The sequence below is a fragment of the Neopelma chrysocephalum genome, unplaced genomic scaffold (genome assembly GCF_003984885.1).
Source record: "Neopelma chrysocephalum unplaced genomic scaffold, ASM398488v2 Primary Assembly neopelma1_60, whole genome shotgun sequence".
Lineage (NCBI taxonomy): Eukaryota > Metazoa > Chordata > Aves > Passeriformes > Pipridae > Neopelma > Neopelma chrysocephalum.
The window spans coordinates 15,489,563-15,509,925 of NW_020897715.1; the positions used below are offsets into that span (position 1 = coordinate 15,489,563).

Sequence of the window (20,363 nt, forward strand, 5' to 3'; positions counted from 1 at the left end):
TGATATAATATAGTTAACTAAATAATTGCTTAATTTAATCCCACCTGTAGTGCAGTCATGATGTCTGCCCTCAGGAGAAGTTGACCGTAGAGCCCAATGCCTGGCACTCCTTTTACAAGCAACACTTCTCTAGGGATCCAAAAGATATTGCTGTTGTTTCTGTTTATCCATACCTTACTTGAGGACACAAGAAGAGGCAAGCGGTAAAGCACTGATCTGGCTTTGGCAGACTATTTCTGGTATTAGTGTGGCACCAAGGACTGGATGTGGGTTCCTAGCCACAGTCCTGTACTAGAAAGGAGATAACATCACTTCAGGAGAAGCAAACCAGAGAAGATTTATCATGTCACACCTTCTGTATCCAGTCATCCAGTCATATCCATACATAGGGCAGGTTCAGAGTAATAAGGAAAAGGTAGAATGGAGGAAGTTGCAATCCTTTCATGCACAGTTTTCTTCCTTGCTGCATCCAAACTCATGTTACTTTGTATCAGGATATCCTCCCACAAATCTCTCTCCCAAGATGGGACTGTGCATGTTCATCCCAAAAACAAATCCCAAACTTTGTGCTTCATCTTGTGAATATTCCTTGTTTTGTAGTCCAAAGAGGAATCAGTTTTGATGCAAAAACTTCAGTTGCTATGAAAAAAAAAAAGACCAATGTTTCTTGGAGCCCCGGAAAAGCAGTGCGGGACTGCCAGGGAATATGCTCTACACTTCCAAAAAGCTTCAGAAGCATCTGTTGTCATCTGTGTGTGATCTTATCTGTGATGGCACATGTGAAATTAGTTTTAGTATATGCAACTATTTGAAAAGAATCCTTTCTCATTTCTTGGCAGAGTTAATGTTATGACTGCCAAACTTAATAGACTCTTTACTTCCTCTTACCTATGTATAAACAAATCTGGCCTCTATGAAGCAATCAAGGAATTTGTGGTGGGTGGACCCTGGCTGGTTCCGATACCCTCCCCCAGCTTCTCTCTCACTCTCCATCATCAAGAAGACAGGAAAAGAAAATAAAATGGAAAAGTTCATAAATCAAGGCAAAGACAGGAAGATCACTTACCAGTTACTGTCAATAGACAAACCAGACTTGACTTGGAGAAAATTAATTTAATTTATTGCCAGTTAAAATAGAGTAGAATAGCAAGAAACAGACAAAACCTAAAACGTCCTCCCCCCCGCTGTCATTTTTCCTAGGCTCAACTCCCCTCCTTCATTCTAAACTTCCCTACCTCCTTCCCCCTGGGTAGTGCAGGGGATGGGGAATGGAAGGTTTTGGTAGATCCATTACAGCTCCCCTCTGCTTCTCCTTCCTCCTCAGACTTTTCTCCTGCTCCATCATGGGTCCTTCTACAAGCTGCAATTTCCTCAGGAAGTATCCGCCTGCTCCAGTGTGGAGTCTTCCACAGACTGCAGGGGAATCTCTGCTCTGGCACATGAAGCGCATCCTCCCCTCCTCCTTCACTGACCTTGCTGCTCACAGGGCTGTTTCTCATACTTTTTTACCCACTGCCTGTGCAGAACTTTTTGCCCTTTCTTAAATTTATTTCCCTGGAGGCACTACTGTATTGGCCAAGAGACTCAGCTGTGTCCTGTGGTGGGTCTGTTGGAGTTGAATGGAGCTGACTGTGTCCAGCACAGGACAACCCTGACCACTCCTCACAGAGATCCCCCTTGCAACTCCCTGGTGCCAAAACTTTGACACCTACCTCCCATATTTGACATAAAAGAGCTGGCAAGAGTGGAACCAAAGACCAATAGTGTATGTGTGAAAGCTAAACAGTGATTCGTTGAGTCTTTTGATAGAGTGGCATACCTGACAGTCTTAAATTTAACAGAAGTGAAAGAAAAAGGAAGGACCAGACCAAGTCAGGTATAATACAAAACAACTAAATTATTGGAATACCAAGAAGTAAGATAATATACATAATAAGAGTATTTATATCAAATATAGAGGAAAGAGAATGAGGAAAAAATAAAATATCATACATTTAGTGCACAGACTGATGTGTTTGATATCAACTTTGCCGATAGTGTATATGAAGCCCTTATTCAACAAAATTAAAGAAATAGCTAGGTACATAATAATTAAAGTATAATACACCTAAAAGAAATAAAAATGGTCTAACATACTGAAAAGGAAGCAAAACCAAAACCAAACAAAAACCCCACAACATTATTACAGTATAATAAATCCCAGGATCCTACAACTATCATTTACAATGGATTGAAGAGAAAAATGAGGGAGGTAGGAAAATGTATTTTATTAGAGTTGGCTTTTACCCAAAGACAAATTCTTTGGTAAGCAATGTCATATGTATCTTAAATAGAAAACTGTGATTACACAGATTTATCAAAATTGTTCTTTACTTTTAAAATTAGTAGGTACAAAGAGCTGACTAGATGGGATCAATCTTTACCTTAGAAAGACAATATGCCCTTTTCCTTTCTCCCTCCATTTGATCTGAATTTGCCAGCATTCCTGGTAAAGTACCAATACTGGAATGGCCAAGCAGCCCAGTCTGCATACTGGGTGGTTCAGTGGGCTGGGATAACTGCCCAAAGCAATATACCTTGTCAACCTAAGTGCGCTTCTGCTACCATCTTGTCTGTTGCCAGCTTAGTCATACCTGATGTTTGCTTGTCTCTGCTCCTTCTTCTGTCATCTATCAGTGGTTCCTGTCTGGCTAAAAAAGTGGGAATTCTTATTCTGCCTCTTCATGTTTTTTCCTCTTATTCTTATCCTTCCTCCTTTGACCATCATGGCATAGGCAACATGTGTCCCAAACAGATCTAGTTCTTTCCGTCAACATACTCTGACCAGTTCAAATAGGTGAATTATATTAGAAACAAAGTTCAAAGCAGCCTAGAGTGTCCCAAACTGTCATATTCACTCCCTCAGGACAGATGTACAAAACGTGTGGGTCTAGGAACTGCTTGCAAATAACTCATCTTGCCTCTCAGTTCACCATCACTGCCTACCTACCCTGCCTGTTCCAAAGTCTGGTGTTGTGCAAATGATATTTTTATTTAGGGACAGGCTACTCAGAAACAGAAGCTCAGCCAGAGGGGTCCCCTCTGGTGATTTGGTTTGGATAGGATGACAGCCAGATCTCCTGCTACCTGCATCTCTGCAAAAATTGTTTTGTGCCATGCCTAGGGCCAAATGCGTACTTGCTGCTGGCACCATTAAAAACAGCCTGTATAGAATATTACTGTACAAACCATCTGTCCACTGCTTTCCTGGACTTATATCACTTGATGGGATATGTTGTAAAATGCTCTTGCAGAAGCCTTGCACATAGAGACCTCAGGTAGGAAGGTAACATACTGAATGTCCAGGATGTCTGGAGTAATATTTCATTGTCCTTAGCTCAGAGACAAATATCAGAGAAGCTCTTTGACACTCTGCTTTGGCCCAGCTTTGGTGTTCAATGAAATAGCTGAAATATTTGAAACATTATATGGGCAAAATATATATGAAAAATATATATGGGCAGAGGAAAGAGTGCCTGCTTTTAAGAGTATTGGAGCATACTGTTTTGAGAAGGAGTAATCTGTGAGGCTATGAGTCAGTCCATAGTGTTTTAATGCATGAGTTGTCTAGGAATTTTTGCATACCACTCTCAGTCTTGATTTGGAGTCTGACCTAATCAACCAGAGACCAGTTTTGCTATAGTGCACTATTTGAGCTATTTGAGACAAAAGAAGAGGCCATTAATTTAGAAAAATCCTTTGAGCAGTTTGGCTGGAGAATCTTGCTTTGGTTTGTTTCTTTAATTCTCCCGCAGTTTGTTTTAAAACTAGTAGCCTAGGTAGTTTTATATATGGTTTCGAGATAAATTCTTCACTTTATCAGCTCTGCCAATCACTGTCATGTTTTTTTTTCGTGGTGGCCTTTGGCAAACCAAGACCTGCCATTCAAGTCTAAATCGTAAGCTGAACTCCAAGGGACCTGTGCTCTGACCCCAGAACCTAGATGAAACAAAAGTCCTGTTCTGTGCAGGTATTCAGTGTGGACTGGTGCTTGTCTTCTTGCTCTGTATGACTGCCAGGGCCTAAAGGTCTGGTCAGAGAAAAAAAGCATTTGAAAAGTCTTCATCTATCCATTCAGTTTCCCATGATTTGTGTTTTCTGTCAGGTGCTAGACAATAATTTCAGTAGCGGTCCCTGTACCGAATTGCATACAGCTTGTTGGTACATGTGACAAAAAGAGAAGGGATGGCAAGAGTAGTAACTTTATATAGGCTTACCAAGACTTGTGGGATGGGTCTTGAGGCTGTGGAGCCTCACTAAACGTGCATTGTGGCTGTAACTGTATTCATTGTTCTAAAGATGTATAAATCTTTACAGATTAGACAAAGGCAAGATGCTGCATTTTTGAAATCCCACTGCAATAATGCTAAGAAGCTTCCTGATAGAACAGTGTAGGTGAAGCCTACATGACAGGTGAAGCCCTGTCATTAATGAGATTGGAACTTGGTGAATCATGTTATAAGTATTTGAAATGAATCCAGTGAAGACTTTGCAAATCCTTCACAGATTAGCCTTGAAATTGGCAAATGAGGAGGGAGGGTCAGAACGAGAGAGAGTAGAGAATATAAAAGGCAAAAAAGCCTCAAGAATGAGAGGGGGGAAAATTACTGTGATAGGAGGAATAGTGAGATTTAAAAAAAATAGAAGAAAGGATTAATTGACAAAGGAGAATCTTTGCCTATAATAGCAAAATAGAGGAGAACCTGAAAAGACGTCAATAACTTCACCTTCCCCTGTTGGGTTTTTTGCAATTACTTTTAATCTGTTGGAGGTAGATGTTAACACACCTAGAAATTAAGGTAAGCATCTAGCTCTTCATACAAAAAACCAATTCACAGATTTTAATTGATTTTTGTCTTGCAGATCCACAAAGACTCACCCTGGTCCAGTTGTACATTTAAGTGACAGCCCAAGAGATGAGGGAAAAGTGAGTACAACTAATGGTATAAAATTTTGCAACATTTCATAGCCTTTCATTTATTTGCCTTGGTCGTGCCTTCTTTTTGGTTACTCACTAATTTTATCATCTGCTTTCTTTCTATATTTCCAATTCACTTTAACTATTTTACAGTTTTTAAGAAAAAATTATCTTTGTACAAAAAGCATACTATACTTTGAAACATATAGCCATCCAAATTGCTCATGATTAAATAAACTTGACTTTGTATAAGTAAGAATTGACTAAAAACTGTGTCATGACTTCAGTACTTGGATAAGTAGTTTATAGTAGTTTATAGTAGTTTATAGTCGTTTATAGTAAGTTTACATTAGATAGCAATTCTTTTCTTATACAAGAATTTTAACTATAGTAATCTACATCTGTTGCTACTGTTTGCTATTCTCAACTCTGTTCACAAAGAGCTGCCCACAGTAGGAATCAAAACATAGAGTCAGAGCATCAGGGTTGTGACTGATACCGCCAGGAAGCAAAATCGAAGTTTGCTGGCTTTATTTGTGTGGCAGCTTTTCAAAACCAAATTATGGTTGACAGAATACCAGTTTTATTAGAGCTTTTTCATTTATCCATCGCTACTGATTTTTTTAACATTTTACCTATATGGAAAAGGGTATTTAACTCTCTCATTGGTTTTGATAATTTCTACGATTGCATTTTTTAGTGTATTTATAAAGTACTTCATCTTAAGAGTGATGTATCTATTTGACAGTGTCCCTTACATAACAGCTGATGGTTGTTAGAAACTCGCAGCAGTTTGAATTTTTGATACTGATATGGGGGATATTATGCTGAAATTATGAGTACCTAGAAAAGCGCTGATGATTACATCTGGTTTTATTTGCATTATGTGTCCTTGGACTTATCCATATTGCAAGATGAACTATGTACAAATGGTGTGCTTGTGAACTAGCCCTCCAACAACTTATGTGGGATCTTTAACCATTTTTAGAAGAATCACCATAGATCAAGCAATTTAGAAGACTATCAAATAAAGTAATTAAACACTGTGAAGTGTAGTGTTTTAGCCTCAAACAAGAAGCCATCAAGAAATGCTATTTAACTATCTATGGCAAAATACCTGAAAAAAACAAAGGTTTATTTATGAGGCATCATTCTTGTTTGCTGGCCACAACAGAAGCTGATGATGACCTGGGTACCTAAAGTACACAGTGTAGGAAAAAGGATATGAAAAGGAAAAGTTCTGTTGTGAGTGAACATCTCTTACAAGAATGTCATGCACTTGTGTCCAAACAGAAACCTAAAAATATTTTTCAGCAGAAAGAGAGAAGATGAAAAGGAGCCAGGAAAGGGAGTTAGAGGAGAACTGGCTCAGAAATACAAGTGCTTGTTGCTCAGGGGGCACATGGGAGACATCTGGACAATGATGAATTCCTAGCATACTAACAGCAACAGCAAAATCAGACAGATGCCTACGAAAAACAAAGATTGAAAATTTATGGGGAAAAAGAGTAGAAAATGTAAGTTATACTGAAACGATCTCTTTGTATCACTGATAGATTGAGAGTGGCATAAAGAACAAATTGGTGCTAACAAAATACTTGCAGATTTGCAGACTCTGGGATTGTTAGTGTTTGATGTTTACAGGAAAATATCAGTAAAGGGTACACACAGATGTAAGAGAAGATCCAAGCATTAAGTCAAAAGACATAACTCTAGATAAAAAAATCCAACAGAAAAGAAAAATATTAAACTAAATTTTTCAACTAAGTCTCAATAAACTTTTTGTTGAAAGAATAAAGAATAAAACAAATGTTATTCAGAATGAGGAAAAAATGAAAAAAACCCAGCTTCTGGGATTTTGCTGTTCAACATCGTCATAAATAGCCCAGAGAACAGAGTAAGCAGTGCTGTGATCAGGTTCACTGGCCTTTAGGAGTCTGAGAAACTCAGCAGTAGAATGGGAGGTTAAGTGCTGTCATTTGCAAATATTGAGTGTAAATGATGAGGAGTGATACGTGAAGGGGAAAATATTTATGACTTTATGTATTAAACAATGGGTCTGAGCTGATGATTACTGTCTGGTATCAAGAGCTTTAAGTAATGATTGATAATTCAATGAAAATGTCAGCTCAATGCTCAGTAGTGAACAATAAAGAAAATCAAAATTAGGCATTATCTGGAGAAGAATAGAGAACAAAACAGGGCTATTAAAGAAATACACTGTTGATCTGCCTGCTGAACACTGAGTGTAATACTTCTCCTTCTATATCTAAAAAGAACATAATTGTGCTAAAAGAGAATAAACAAGATTTTCTATATGAGAGACAGCTTAGTGAAACAGGAAAATTCACTGTGGAAAAGACCTAATTGTGATTCCAAGTTTGAAAATCTCGGTGGTATGAAGAGGATGGAAACAGCTCATAGCCTCTTTCAATACAAAAACTAAAAGGATATCAAAGGAAGCTGACAAGTCAGATTCCAAACAAGCCAATTTAGTACTTTTTCAAATGTGCAGTGGGTAGAAGCTATAAAACTTTGTCCAAATGCTGTTGTGTGTGCTGAAAAATTATATTGGTCATAAGGAAGATTAGAAAAGTTAACACAAGAGAAATCAATTTGAGGGTAACTGGAGAGGTTTGCTGAATTCTCATAAAAAGTTCGTAAAGATGAGGTTAAACAGAGCCATGTGTAGATAGGGAGATGGCTATATTGGAATTAGAAAATTACATAGGCTGAGAGAATATGTAAGAGTATGACAAGTACTTGACCTCTTCCCTTATTGTTATTTGGTAGTTACTCTTGGTCAGTTCAGTACAAGATACTGTGACAGGTAGACCTTCTATTTAATTTAGCAGAGTTAATCTTAGATAATAGAGCTATTTGAAAATAGGTCTACATACTCTGCTTACCTCCTCAGCTCCAAGTTAACCAAAGACCACCAAGAGGTGTTGGTGGGAGAAGTCAGACTCCCCACATCACTTCCTGATAGGCAGCAGATGAAAGTGTTCTTTGCATATGTTTCAGGAATTAAATAGTAGGTATAAATGAGTTGTAATCATTACTCAAAATACAGATATTCTTTTCTCTACAAGAGTACTCCTCTACAAGTACTCTGCAAGGGTTCAGTGGTATATCCTTGTCTGGGATATCACAAAATTGTTTACAGATCTGGGACTGTTTCACTGAAGTAGGTAAGTATTTCTCCTATGTGCACTGAGTGGTTCAGAGTCCTAAAACACAGTCAAACCTTTCCAAATCTAAGACAATCATAAGATCTCTTTTTGAAAACCAGTGAAATTTGTGTGCTGACAGTATCTTAACCCTTTTCATTAAAATTCTTGGAATTCCTTCAAGTTCCAGTTTATATCCGTGACTCGTGATCAGGTTCTTTGTGTAAAAAGAGTGAATGTAATTCCAGAAGACTTCTGCCATTCAACATTTTTCCAGAGTGCCCTCCAGGCAAACTATCTAGGCAGACTTTGGAGACAGTCTCTTTTATGAATCTACCAAGCTGTGGCTGGAAGACAGACATCAAAGAGAATTTGGGCATTTAATGTGTCACTGAAGAACAATTTGGGGATCTAGTGATTGAGTTTGTTAAATATAACTGTGTCTGCCAAATCAATGAATAAGTGTACATTAGGAACCGACTGAAGTGCACAGACATTTATAAGTGGCAGATCTGTAGCAAACATGATTTTTCTTGCTGACAAAGGAAAAGACATTAACTGCAATGATCTGCAGTTTCCCAGCAAATGGAGAAAGCTTAATAGGAAAAGGTTTAATGCTATTAACTATTAGCTGGTGGACTAAACTTCCTATCTCTAAGTCTGAGATCTAATAATACATAAATACAGTGTGCATTTGGCAGGCTTGTTTGTTTGGGTTTTTTTCTCCCAACTGTTTTTTGTTACCAGGACAAGGAAGGGGCTTGCTGGTATGTACCAGGATGCAATTAGTTGATTGTAGAAGATAAATATCTCTACAATACCATAATCAAAAGCATTTCATGAAGAAAGATTTAAGTCAAAATGTGGAGCAACTTCACTAGACAAGGAAGATCTTGCCAGGTCTTCTCTCTCCAAATTCTGTCCAGCCTTCTGCATGTTTCATAACCTACTAAAGTATGAGTAATTAAACTGTGCCAGGAGAGACAAGCTGAAGAGAAATCTTTGGGGGTTTTTCTGTCCTGAACTCCTTTTACATGCATTTTTCTTCTTTGTCTATGTTTTCCCTTCCAACTGCATTTATGGATGTTTTACTTTTTACCTCTATTACAGATGTAGAGCTTGTCTTAGAGATCTCTCAAGTGATCACCTTGACTGAGAGGAGTGCAAATGTTTGAGTTTCCTATGGTTCAACCGGGTCAGAGTCCAGAGCATCATAAATATACTGACAATGAGACTTACCACGTTCACCCAGTTGGAATTGTGACTTTAGTGTCATACCACAGTGTTAGTAGTAAAGCAGCATGACTACCATCTGAACAAAAAGAGAAGACTCCTGGCTATGCTGCAAATCTGTTTACCTTTCAGTTTATTCTCTGAAATCACACCACTTTGTATCTTGCCATTCTGTAGTGCTGTTGTGCATTAAACATTTCAGCAATAGATCAGATGAAATGTGGTCTCTGATACAAGGTATTTAACCTTTTAGTAATTACCTGGAGCATGTTTTCTTTGGAAAAGAGAGTGACAGAATTCAAAAGACAAACTTGCTTCACAAGGGAGAAAATGTTATTAAGAAACAGGTCACACATACTAAATGTTTTTCTATTCCTTCAGTGTTCTGAATATATTTGTACAAAAGCTGAGATGAAAAGAATACTGGTAGATACCAACTGGTTTGGTACCCAGCTGTAACACACTGGTGCAAGTGTTTGTTATGATGACAGTAAGGAGGGCACTCAAACTCCACAACAAATTGATTAAAATATCATTTATTAGAGTTAATACAAAAAGGATGGTGGTAACCCCAAATCATGTAGCATTGAATGAACCCCTAGTAAGAGCACATCACATTGTGCTAAGTTCCCTCTGTGAAGAGGCTTTCCATCATTTTGGTCTTTGGAGATCTCTGAAGATTTTTTTGGGAAAAAAAAAATCTCTATCCATTTCTACTGTCAAGCAAAAAGATGTTCACATGAGCCATACTGCCTTACATTAAGAGAAAGGCAAAGGCACAAAGGTGCTGTAATTGCCCTTAGCAAATGGGAGCTGCCTAGAGGCTTCTTTAGAATTAGCCAGCTACATTTATCTTGTGGCCAAGGAATATGTACAGCACAATGCAGGCCTGATGGCCAGCTGCTGTGTGCAGCACAACAAAGCACAGCACAGGCCTGCACCTACTCAGGTTAACTGCTGTGTGGATCACTAACTCCTGGATGTACAAATGATTTCTGTTTGGGATCACTACACTTACAGTGAAAGCAGCGGCAGTAAGACATTCCTTTGTTAACTCTCTGAAGGGCAGCCTATTATCCCAGAATACCATATGGCATTCTGACATAGGTGACATCCAGTTAGCTGCATGCTTTCTGACTCTGCCACAAAACCGCACATGGACCCATCCAGAGCAAAAATGCTAAATATTCTGGAATTTCTCCAGCACAGTTTAATTTTTTTTCAGGAGCATAACTCTTAAGTAATCAGGTATTGTTCATATTCAGGTATTAACTATAAATCATTCCCAGATTAGCTACTACCTCTCCACATAAGGAATATTCTCCTGGCAATATAAAGAATCATATCCAGTAGGGCTGAGAGTATTCCCAGACTCTTTTGTAGCAGTATGATGTATCAGTTATACTTAACTTGGAAAGAAAGTGATGTTCTGTTTAGCAGCCCAGACAAGTTTCATTTTTATGACTTATGCAAGCCAAAGTGAGCGATAGCAAAGATGCTGTTAAACTTTCACTGACTAAGAGATAATCTTGTCATTCTTCTGCTCAAATTCTTAATATAGAAACCTTAAATTCTTGCCTGCATTCTGTGATACATGTGTTTATAGGCAATGAACAACTGCAGCTATCACTACCGGTTGTATAAAATATTCTACAGCAGAAGTGTGTGAGTCTGCCAGTTTGGTCATTTCCAGTCTTCATATCCAGAATAGATTCTTAGGAAGACAGACTCTATGGGAAACAATTTCCAGGACATCTAAGTAGGCTAGACTTCATATCGTCCGTAAGATCTGAAATTAATTGTGTTCAAATGAAGAGTACTCTATAGTGCCAGATCAATATTTCAGTTCTTTTCAATGGAGACAAGGAGAAAGGATTGTGTTCGTTCTTATTTTTCTCCTGAGCATTGTTTTTCTACTCATTCATCTTTTCTCAAATCTTCTCTGCTGGTATTTCTGAGGTGTGCACAATGATATGATGTAGAAGAAGTAAAAATTGGCATATCAGTTAATTACTTTTTAATTATTAGGAAAGCAAACAATTTATTCTCTGCAGGAGGAATTCTTCAAAATGCTTTTAAGACATAGAAGGCATAAATTAAAGGAATATAAGTAGCTGAATGAGAGTTTAATCTGGTCACATTTTGGTTTGAAGTTATTTAAATGGTTAGGTGTCAAACATTTTCCTCTCCAACAAGGGGCAAGGAGGGTAAGATCTGATAGGTACATGCTACAATCTTATTTTTTCAGCAGATGTGCAATTGTGAAGACCGTCCAGGCACATAATCTTCAGGGGGAAAAAAAAAGGTGTATAAAGCCATTTTTTTCCCCATATCACATGTTGAATTGTCAGTAATGTGAAGTAATTTATACCGAAAAATAATTTGAAAGCATGGTATTACGTTTAGAGCAGATTACAATCTTGCACATCACTTTGGCATTTCTTTTCATATTATTCAATATTTGTATATACCTTTGGATTCAGAAACTATAATTGTGTTTGTTTCCCTCCTCCAGCTGTTGATAGGCTATGAAAATGGGACTGTCGTGTTCTGGGACTTACGATCTAAAAGAGCTGATCTGAGAGCTTATTACGATGAGGTAAGCAATTTCCATTAATTCAGAAAATCCATTATTCAGCATCTTGCCATATGTCTTACCAAGCAGATGTATATTTGTCTTAAGGCATTGCTGGTTCTGGAAATACTGGTTGTGCTATGCTTTTGAGTAAATTATTGACAATATAAATCAAAGCCTGAAATCTCTAGTTCTGATATGTTAGGGTCTCATGAGTGTACTATGACACAGAATCTCTTCCTCTTGATTCTGACAAGTCCATCAACTTCTGTGTGGGGATTCTCGGTTGAACAGAGTGTAGCAATGAGCTGACCTGAGATATAGCTACATTAGGAATTATAGAAACATCTTTACTATGTAGAACATTAATTAGAATGAAAGACAGAATATTTTTTACAGCTGTTGATATTACCTACTACTTAAGATCTGGTTAAATGGCTTAAAAAAATTATAGTGTCATAGTTGTTTCCAAAATACATATATTCCTAGTTATTATGATTTTAGCACTAGCCCAATGGAAAAACATGCTTTGTTCTGCCAGTCCTTCTCTAAAGTTCACCATGGATGAATGTGAATGCAACTACAACTGAAGGTAGAAAAGGACATTTTCTTTTAAGTGATCCAGGCAGTAATTGGTCTCCTGTAGTTCTCTTCCCTTCTTCCTCTTGTCACTTCATTACGTGCAAGGAGTATACACATTTACTTCTCTCTAAAAAGTAACTTAATACATCTGAATCCTGTACTCTTTCAGACCTGCTTTCAGAGACCCATTAAAACTACTGTGAGCTTCAAGATTAAGTTTCTGAGCATCCACATAACAAATGTCTTAAAAGATAGAGTGTGAACAGGCCAGCACTTAAGCCTCTAGACATGCCCACTAAATTATCTCTAAGTGACAGTCTGCCTCTGCACACACTTGTGAAATTGCACCTGTTCTATTGCTTAAGGCTGGACGACTTTTTCCTTTTACAAGTCTCCTGGGGAAGAGTCAGATGTGTGTGTCTGTTCATCAGCTTTCCTCTCTGGTATTCAGAATGAGTCTACGTAAAAGAGGATCTTCATAATGCTGTTTCCTTTTTTCTTGTTGAGACAGAGTATTTGGGTGTTGAAAATTTCTCATGCAATTTAGTTGATCCACATTTTTCAGTACTGTCCTCGGGAACTTTCTTTGGCCTTTCTATCAGTCCTGTACTTTCCTCCTCATTGGTTACTTGCTGTGTCATTTCTCCACTTAGTGCAACTTGTGCTCTCTTCTTATCATCTACTGAAATAGTTGAAAGATTCTTATTTTGTTTTTAAAAGGGTTGTGTGACTAGCCATTGTACCTTATTCCAGACTTTCAGACTCCATGTTTGTAATATTCCAGATATGCTATGATTCCCTTAGGGAGCCACTAAAAAGGGTTCTTTTTTAAATCCTGGGTTATATAGCTTTTGTGAGTCACAAAAATAAATTACTTGTTCAGCACATGCCTCTTGGTGTTTAGCACCAATCCAAATTTTCAAATCTAAGCCTCATCTTATGGATTGGTCACCAAAGATCACAGTCCAGAAATCATTTTTCCTGTTCCCTTTCACCATGCTCTCCGGACTGATGCAGCCTCTGTGCCCCATGATGTCTGACCAGTCTTCCATTACTGTTCTGGCACTGAGCCAGCCAGTTGCAGTTGCAGGGTATCTGTGAAGTCTCAGATAAATTACTGTAAATGTTCTGTATCTTCATTAAATACCAAAGTGTCTCTTTGCATGAGTTCTGAATAAAATGAATCCACCCTCATTTTTCTCACTGTCATTATACTTTCTTTAGCACCAGTTTTGAAACTAGTGTAGTCACCCCATTTAATGCTAAAAGGACTGAAGATGTCATCTAACTCACCAGTTCTTCTTCTGGCATCTTAAAGGATCATCAGATAGCACTATCTTTTCTGGCTTATAGGTGGAGCAGATTCTTCTCTTTAGTATCAAAATTTCCTCTGACACCAGGCTTCTTGATTAGCACTTGGTGTGTACTCTAACAGCTTATTTTCTTGTCTTTGATGGACTGTCAGTGTTATTCACCAAGACAAGTTCTTTCTTTTCTGTAGTCTTCTTCAGGTAGCTCTCCAGTTTGGTAATGTCACTCAAAATATATGTCAGCCCTCTCAAGACTCCATCTAAATATTCATCCTTTCTCAGGATCAAGCCTCAACTGGATTTGTCCTATGTTACCTTTGATGTCATTGGATTTCAGTTTACCCAGGCCAGCTGTTGAGAAGGAGACTCTCTGTTGTTATTCAGATCTGTAGAACCTGTCATTGTGCAGCACAGATATGAGAAGCAGGTACTTTTTGATAGAGAAGAGGAAAGGAGGTTGGTAACTGTCTATCTACAAATCTAAATAGTCTTCCTTTTTAAGTTCAGGATGGGGACTATATCTGCTGACATTCAATTGTTATAGGAAGGAATGGTTTCATATCTCATGAATTTAAAGATATTTATTTTCAGCCACAGGCCTTTAATTTCCTTCTTGCCCTTCTTGAAAACTGGGACAACATTCACCAGCTTCCAGTCAGGTGGGACCTCTCCGGCTTACCAAAATGGCTCAAAAATCATCGAGAGAGGTTCTGCGATGATGTCAGCTAATTCTTTGAGGATTCTGGGATGAATCCCATCAAGCCCCATGGATTTGTAGGGATCCAGCTGGAGCAGCAGATCCCACACAATTTCAAGGTCGACTGGGAGTTGATCATTCTCGCGGTCATGGTCCTCCAGCTCAGGGCACTGAGACCCCCTTGGTACGTCATCTGTGTTGAAGACGGAGGCAAAGAAAGCATTAAACATCTCTGCCTTGTCTCTGCCCCTATTTGTGAGGTGACCATCCTCATCCTGTAACAGGCTGTAACAATTTCTATATTGCCTATTGCCATTGATATGTTTGAAAAAACTCTTTTTATTGTCCCCCACATTTCTGGCCAGCTTCAACTCCAGTTGAGCTTTGGCTGCACGAATTTTCTCCTTACAGCAGCAAGCAATATCTCTGAATTCTTCCCATGTCACTCGACCTTGCTTCCACTTGGCATGCACCTTCCTGTTCTGCCAAGCTGGCCTTCTGCCTCACGTGCTTGACTTCTGACATTTTGAAAATGCTTTTGTGTGATGACTGTCATCTCCTCAGTGGTAATATGTATGAGATATTGAGGCTCTTCCAATCAATGCTTCTACATGATGCCCTCTATAAAAGGATTTCCTTGCAAGCCCTTTTGTAATTTTCTTCAAAAATTTATTTCCATCAATCGATATGAAAAGAGAGCACATAAACAAGATAGATCTTTCAAAGGATTCTCAAGTTGTTATTGATAGTTGGCAGACCCCAAAAAACAGCTATCTTCATGTGCAGACTTTGAAAGTTTGTGTCAACACACATTCAGAGCCTTCTGAAACAGTCACAGTCTTTCATTGGAACACATCCCTAAAATGAAGCTGCAGAGTTCTCAGAGACATTTGCCAAATGACATCTCCCTACCTTTGTCAAACACTATGCCACTATGGAAGTATCAAATCAGATGCAGCCCTTCTTTTAATGGTCCTGCAGTACTACTAACGCAAAGGATTTTTAACATTCAAGCAATAAGAGGAGTATAGTTCTTGTTCAAAATATGGTGAAAAGTGGTCCTAAAGACTCTTCACTGAATTCTTCTCAGTAAAGAGGGTTTGTGATTGGGAAGGAACTGAAATGGTGTTGGGCACACTTAATTTTAGTGCATGCTGTGTATGAGAGAAGATGGAATATGTATGCAACCACTGTGGATATTGCAGAGGGAGAAACATACTCAATCTGGAGTGATATGCTTTATGTGCATACACTGTGTGAACATTCGCATGAGTCACCCACCATGATGAACTTCTCTTCTAAGCAAATAACTGCTCCTTTTATGTGTGGATGCTAACAAAGTGGATTAGCATCTAGACGTATTCTAGCAGAGAGAAAATTTGGAACTTGTTCAGTGCCATCTTTCTGTATTAGACGTGACTCCCAGATGAGACCTCCAGAAGTGATTATATGGGTTTTTTGCCCATTTCAAGGCAAAGTCTAACAGGTCAGTTTGAGTTGCTGCTCTGCCAACTGTCTGTGACACGAGCATTCCACCTCAGCTCTACTCCACAGGAGGTTTGTGCTGGCAGGGGACAACCGGCAGCTGCGAGGCAGTTTAACAAGCAGCTCGTTACAGTTTTCAGCTGCTAGTTACTAGCTCCTGCTCAGGCACAGTTAGTGATTGTAGCCATGTGAAATGTTTCTAAGTGTGATAGCATATCAAAACCAGATCCAAATTTGGCACAACAGCAAGCATGAATGAGCTCATGTCAGAATTAATTTGCATGAGGATAGACATGCCTTCAGTGTAAGTGAAGCAGTGCTCCCCACAGATCAAAGGTTGTCCCTACCTGAGGGCAACAATATTGGACTCTGTATGAACTGTCTTTCTGTGTTGTCTTTTGTTGCTTCCTTTATAGTTTGGGTGTCTTCTGGGTCTTTAAGAGGAACTGTGTGGCAACCCCCCTCGGGCAGGTAGAAGTTTGAGCGATACCCATTATGTCACTCAAAAGATAAATATCTGGAGTTTGTTCAGCTCTGGGTTTTGAGTCTTTTTTTTGTCATGACTATCTTACCTAGTATTTTAGTCAAGCATTCATACACAAGGCATGTCAGATTACTATTAAAACATTTGGGTCATCTTAATGCATTTATGGTCATGGTGTCCAGCCTCAGGAGCTGATTAAAGCTTTGGTGAGAGGTCACGGCCCTTTTGTTTGTTTCTGCTGATACTCCCTCCAGACCATGAGCCATAACTGACCATAACAATCAATATAATTGCTAAAAGAGGAAGACCAACAGGAACTTTTGAATAGCAACCAGTAGACTTAGCTTTATTTCTTGTCAGCTTGAGCAAAACTGATGTGAATAACTGCAATACTGACTTATGAACACCCAGGAATGATTTTAAAGTGATTTGAATAAGTCAGGTAAATGGCTATATGCAATTCTAAGTGCATGCAAGGCCTTAGTATTTCCCATATTGAAAAAAAAAATCAAATTTCTCAAACTGTATTCAAAAATAGGTCTCTTTTATTTACATTTTTATAAAAACATATTGTGTTTTTTGCTATTTGGCAGTGAACATTTCTGGAAGGGATATGGATTCAAGGGAGAATTATGTGAATTTGTGCTTCTGAAGGGAGTGTGTGAGAAACTGTGTTATACAATGAATGTTTTGTCAGAAGATGGCTTTTGTTTATTTCCAGCACATAGCAATGAAAGTGAAGGACTTACACCATTATTCTTTCAGCTAATTTGATGTAAATAGATATTTTCAGTCAGTTCCACAAAATATTAAGAATGCACAAAATATTAAGAATGGTCTATTAATTTTTCAAGTGTTGCTTTTTGGCATACGTAATATTCATCATGTGGTACTTGTAGTGTGCACATAGGAGTGCAATATTCCTCTTCTCTGAGGAACGTATCTATCTGTTCCAATGTATCTTACATTGTTTTGGGAATTTCCTAGATCAATGAAACAATCCTGGTCTATATAGTGTTTTGATTTTTACATTGAACATCACAGATTTCTGTGTACTTTCTCTGCAACTTAAGTATGTGAGTGTGTGTGTGAGGAAATTGTTCAAGTACAGTGTACTACATCCTCTGGGGAAGACTGTGTGTGTTGTATGTTACCTGTAAAACTTGTTACACTGAATTCCCTGTAAATTTGTCAGATTAAATACTTCTGAGGGGAGCTATCACACATATTACAATTGCATTGTATGTCCCTTGTTCTTATACTTTTACCTTAATACCCTATTTCTTCAATTTTGGTCTGATTTACTAAAGGCTTCCTTACATAATTGTGTTGTGTTAGCCTTTATGGTGAATTGTGGATTACAGCCATTGGTTGCTAAAAAGTGATGGTAATGGACAAACAAGAACCTCGCAGCTGTTGATATACCATTAGGTTAATATAATCCAAAATCTTACATTAAAATATCATTACTGTAAACACTGTATTTCCTTTCAGTTTCAAGTTCTTCTTTAATTTCTGTAGGCTATTCATTCTGTTGCTTGGCATCATGAAGGGAAACAGTTCATGTGCAGTCACTCTGATGGCAGCTTGACCCTATGGAATCTGAAAAGTCCTAACAGACCATTCCAGACCACAATTCCACATGGTAATTTTGATAGTGAAAATGTATAACTAAGAAGCAATACAGTGTTCTCAATGCTGTTTGATAATCTCTCTGTTTATTTAATTTTTCACTGTAGCCCAGATCCAGAGTTGCTTCTTGCATAGTAGCTGCAAATTATTATAAGAATCAGCAATTTAGATAAAACTTTTTTTTAATTGGTGTCATAAATACCTCTTTTATCCAACTCATTTTAAGAGTCTACTGCTTGTCTGTGAGACCCTCAGGCTATGTGATTTTCACATTTCTTTCTTTATATTTTGTAATTATGTGCTCACATGCAATTTTTACAAGAAGATAATACATTTTGTACAAGGCACTGTGTTGTTTCTCATGGTGATGGTACAAGGTTTCCCAAATAACTGCAATGAAGAATATAAAGGAGCCATATTAAGAAATGGGCTGTATGTTTTTTGCCTGGGACTTAATATGCCATTGCTTCCTATGAACGAGGTAAAAAAGTATTGATTGACTTCATTGCAAATCAATACATTACCAAGAAACCTGACTGTGTGGAAAGAGAGGAAGAAGGACAAGGCAAGATCTATGTAGCATTTTCTTAAATTTCCTTCTATTTTATAATTTTTATTCATAGAAGTGTACTTTATGTCAGGGGGGACCTCTCAGAGGTCTAGTCTAACCATCAGATCAAAACAGGCCTGAACCAATGAATTTCAATTGTATGCTTCATTTAATTTTAACACTCAACTAGTTACACTTCAAAGCATGTAGCAATTTGTCAACAAAAGGAATTGAGTTAATCTAAGAAGGCTTAGGAAAAAATTAAGCTGTTTATGGTCATAATGTGTTCAGAAAAGAAGGTGTACAATTAATCTAATCCATTAATTTTTAGTTAAGTGCCATGCTCAGTAATCTACATGGGATTTAGGCATTTTTGAAGTGTAGCTTATGGTCCTTCGGATGTATGTGGTAGTAAAACACAAAGACGTAGTAAATATTATTAATTTAGACAATGAATATTTTACAGAAATAGGAGTTAATACTCAGCATCTTCTGTAGCTTTAAAGTTCCATTCTCTTACGGCTTATACAGTTGCTTCAGCGTGTATGTTTTAGTTTGATGGTTCTGTTATCATGATGTTTTAATAGAGTTTTCATCTTCTTTCTTTCTTTAGGTAAAGTTCAAAGAGATGGAAAAAAACCTGAATCTTGTAAACCAATTCTAAAAGTAGAGTACAAGACCTGTAAAAACAGGTTTGTTTTTAATTCTGCAATTAACTCAATATTACATTCCTGAATTAGTCCTTTTATAATCTTTCCTGCTTTCTTTTTGCAAGCTATTTATTACTATTTGAAAACTAAACCTATAATGTAAACCTGTATGTACTATATTGACTTACAACTATTATGTTGTTGTTTTTAATACAGTGAACCATTTGTGATATTTTCTGGTGGATTGTCATACGATAAGCCTTGTCGAAGACCCAGTTTAACAATCATGCATGGGAAAGCAATTACAGTTCTTGAAATGGATCACCCTATAGTTGATTTTTTAACTCTTTGTGAAACCCCATATCCAAATGGTGAGTTTATTAAGCAAAATACAGTTATGGAAAAAATAAATGAAGTGATCTTTTCTCATAGATTAATTCCATTCCAGGGACTTCCATTCTCACATATGTCTTCATCTCAAGAAAACTACATAACTGAAAGTACCTGGAAATTGTTTGCATTCTCAATATAGGAAGCAAGTGATGAGTGGACAATAAAACATGCATAAATCTTCACATATAAGATTGAAACACATGGGCTAGTGTGGGGAAATACCGCTATTAATCAAACATGTGCTTATATTTCTGACATTTTTCATGATGCTGAAAATCTACAGATTGCTAAATTATTGAAGATTAAACTATCACTTATCTGCAAAAAAGTTCTTGCACTTCAGCGTGATATGAACTGCTAAAAATGCTTGCTGCATATTGTGGGGCTGCCCACATTCTGAAGTATATTCCCAGAAAATTCCAGGAAGTAAATTAAGAGAAGCTGTAAGTCAAAAACAAACAAAGTTTAGCATTTTAAACCCTCAAGCAAAAAGTAAAATAAATCTTATATACATAGCTAAACCAAATACACATTAAATACACTTAGTAAAGATAAAGTATATATTTGTTTCCATGGTATACAAAAATTTAATTTTCAGTAACCAAAGTTAGTTTGAGCTTTCATTTAACTGTGTCAAATACTTCC

General features: G+C 37.6%; 1 protein-coding gene across 9 annotated transcripts in view; it reads left to right on the forward strand.

The window, feature by feature from the left end:
* The window catches only part of STXBP5L (syntaxin binding protein 5 like), a 195,825-nt gene that overhangs the window by 97,868 nt on the left and 77,594 nt on the right, over positions 1-20,363 (forward strand). For all 9 annotated transcript variants that reach the window (XM_027681261.1, XM_027681262.1, XM_027681265.1 and 6 more), the window contains exons 6-10: positions 4,903-4,966; positions 11,876-11,959; positions 18,015-18,138; positions 19,289-19,367; positions 19,542-19,696. In XM_027681261.1, the coding sequence (XP_027537062.1) occupies positions 4,903-4,966; positions 11,876-11,959; positions 18,015-18,138; positions 19,289-19,367; positions 19,542-19,696 (506 nt within the window). The remainder of the gene's footprint in view (positions 1-4,902; positions 4,967-11,875; positions 11,960-18,014; positions 18,139-19,288; positions 19,368-19,541; positions 19,697-20,363) is intronic.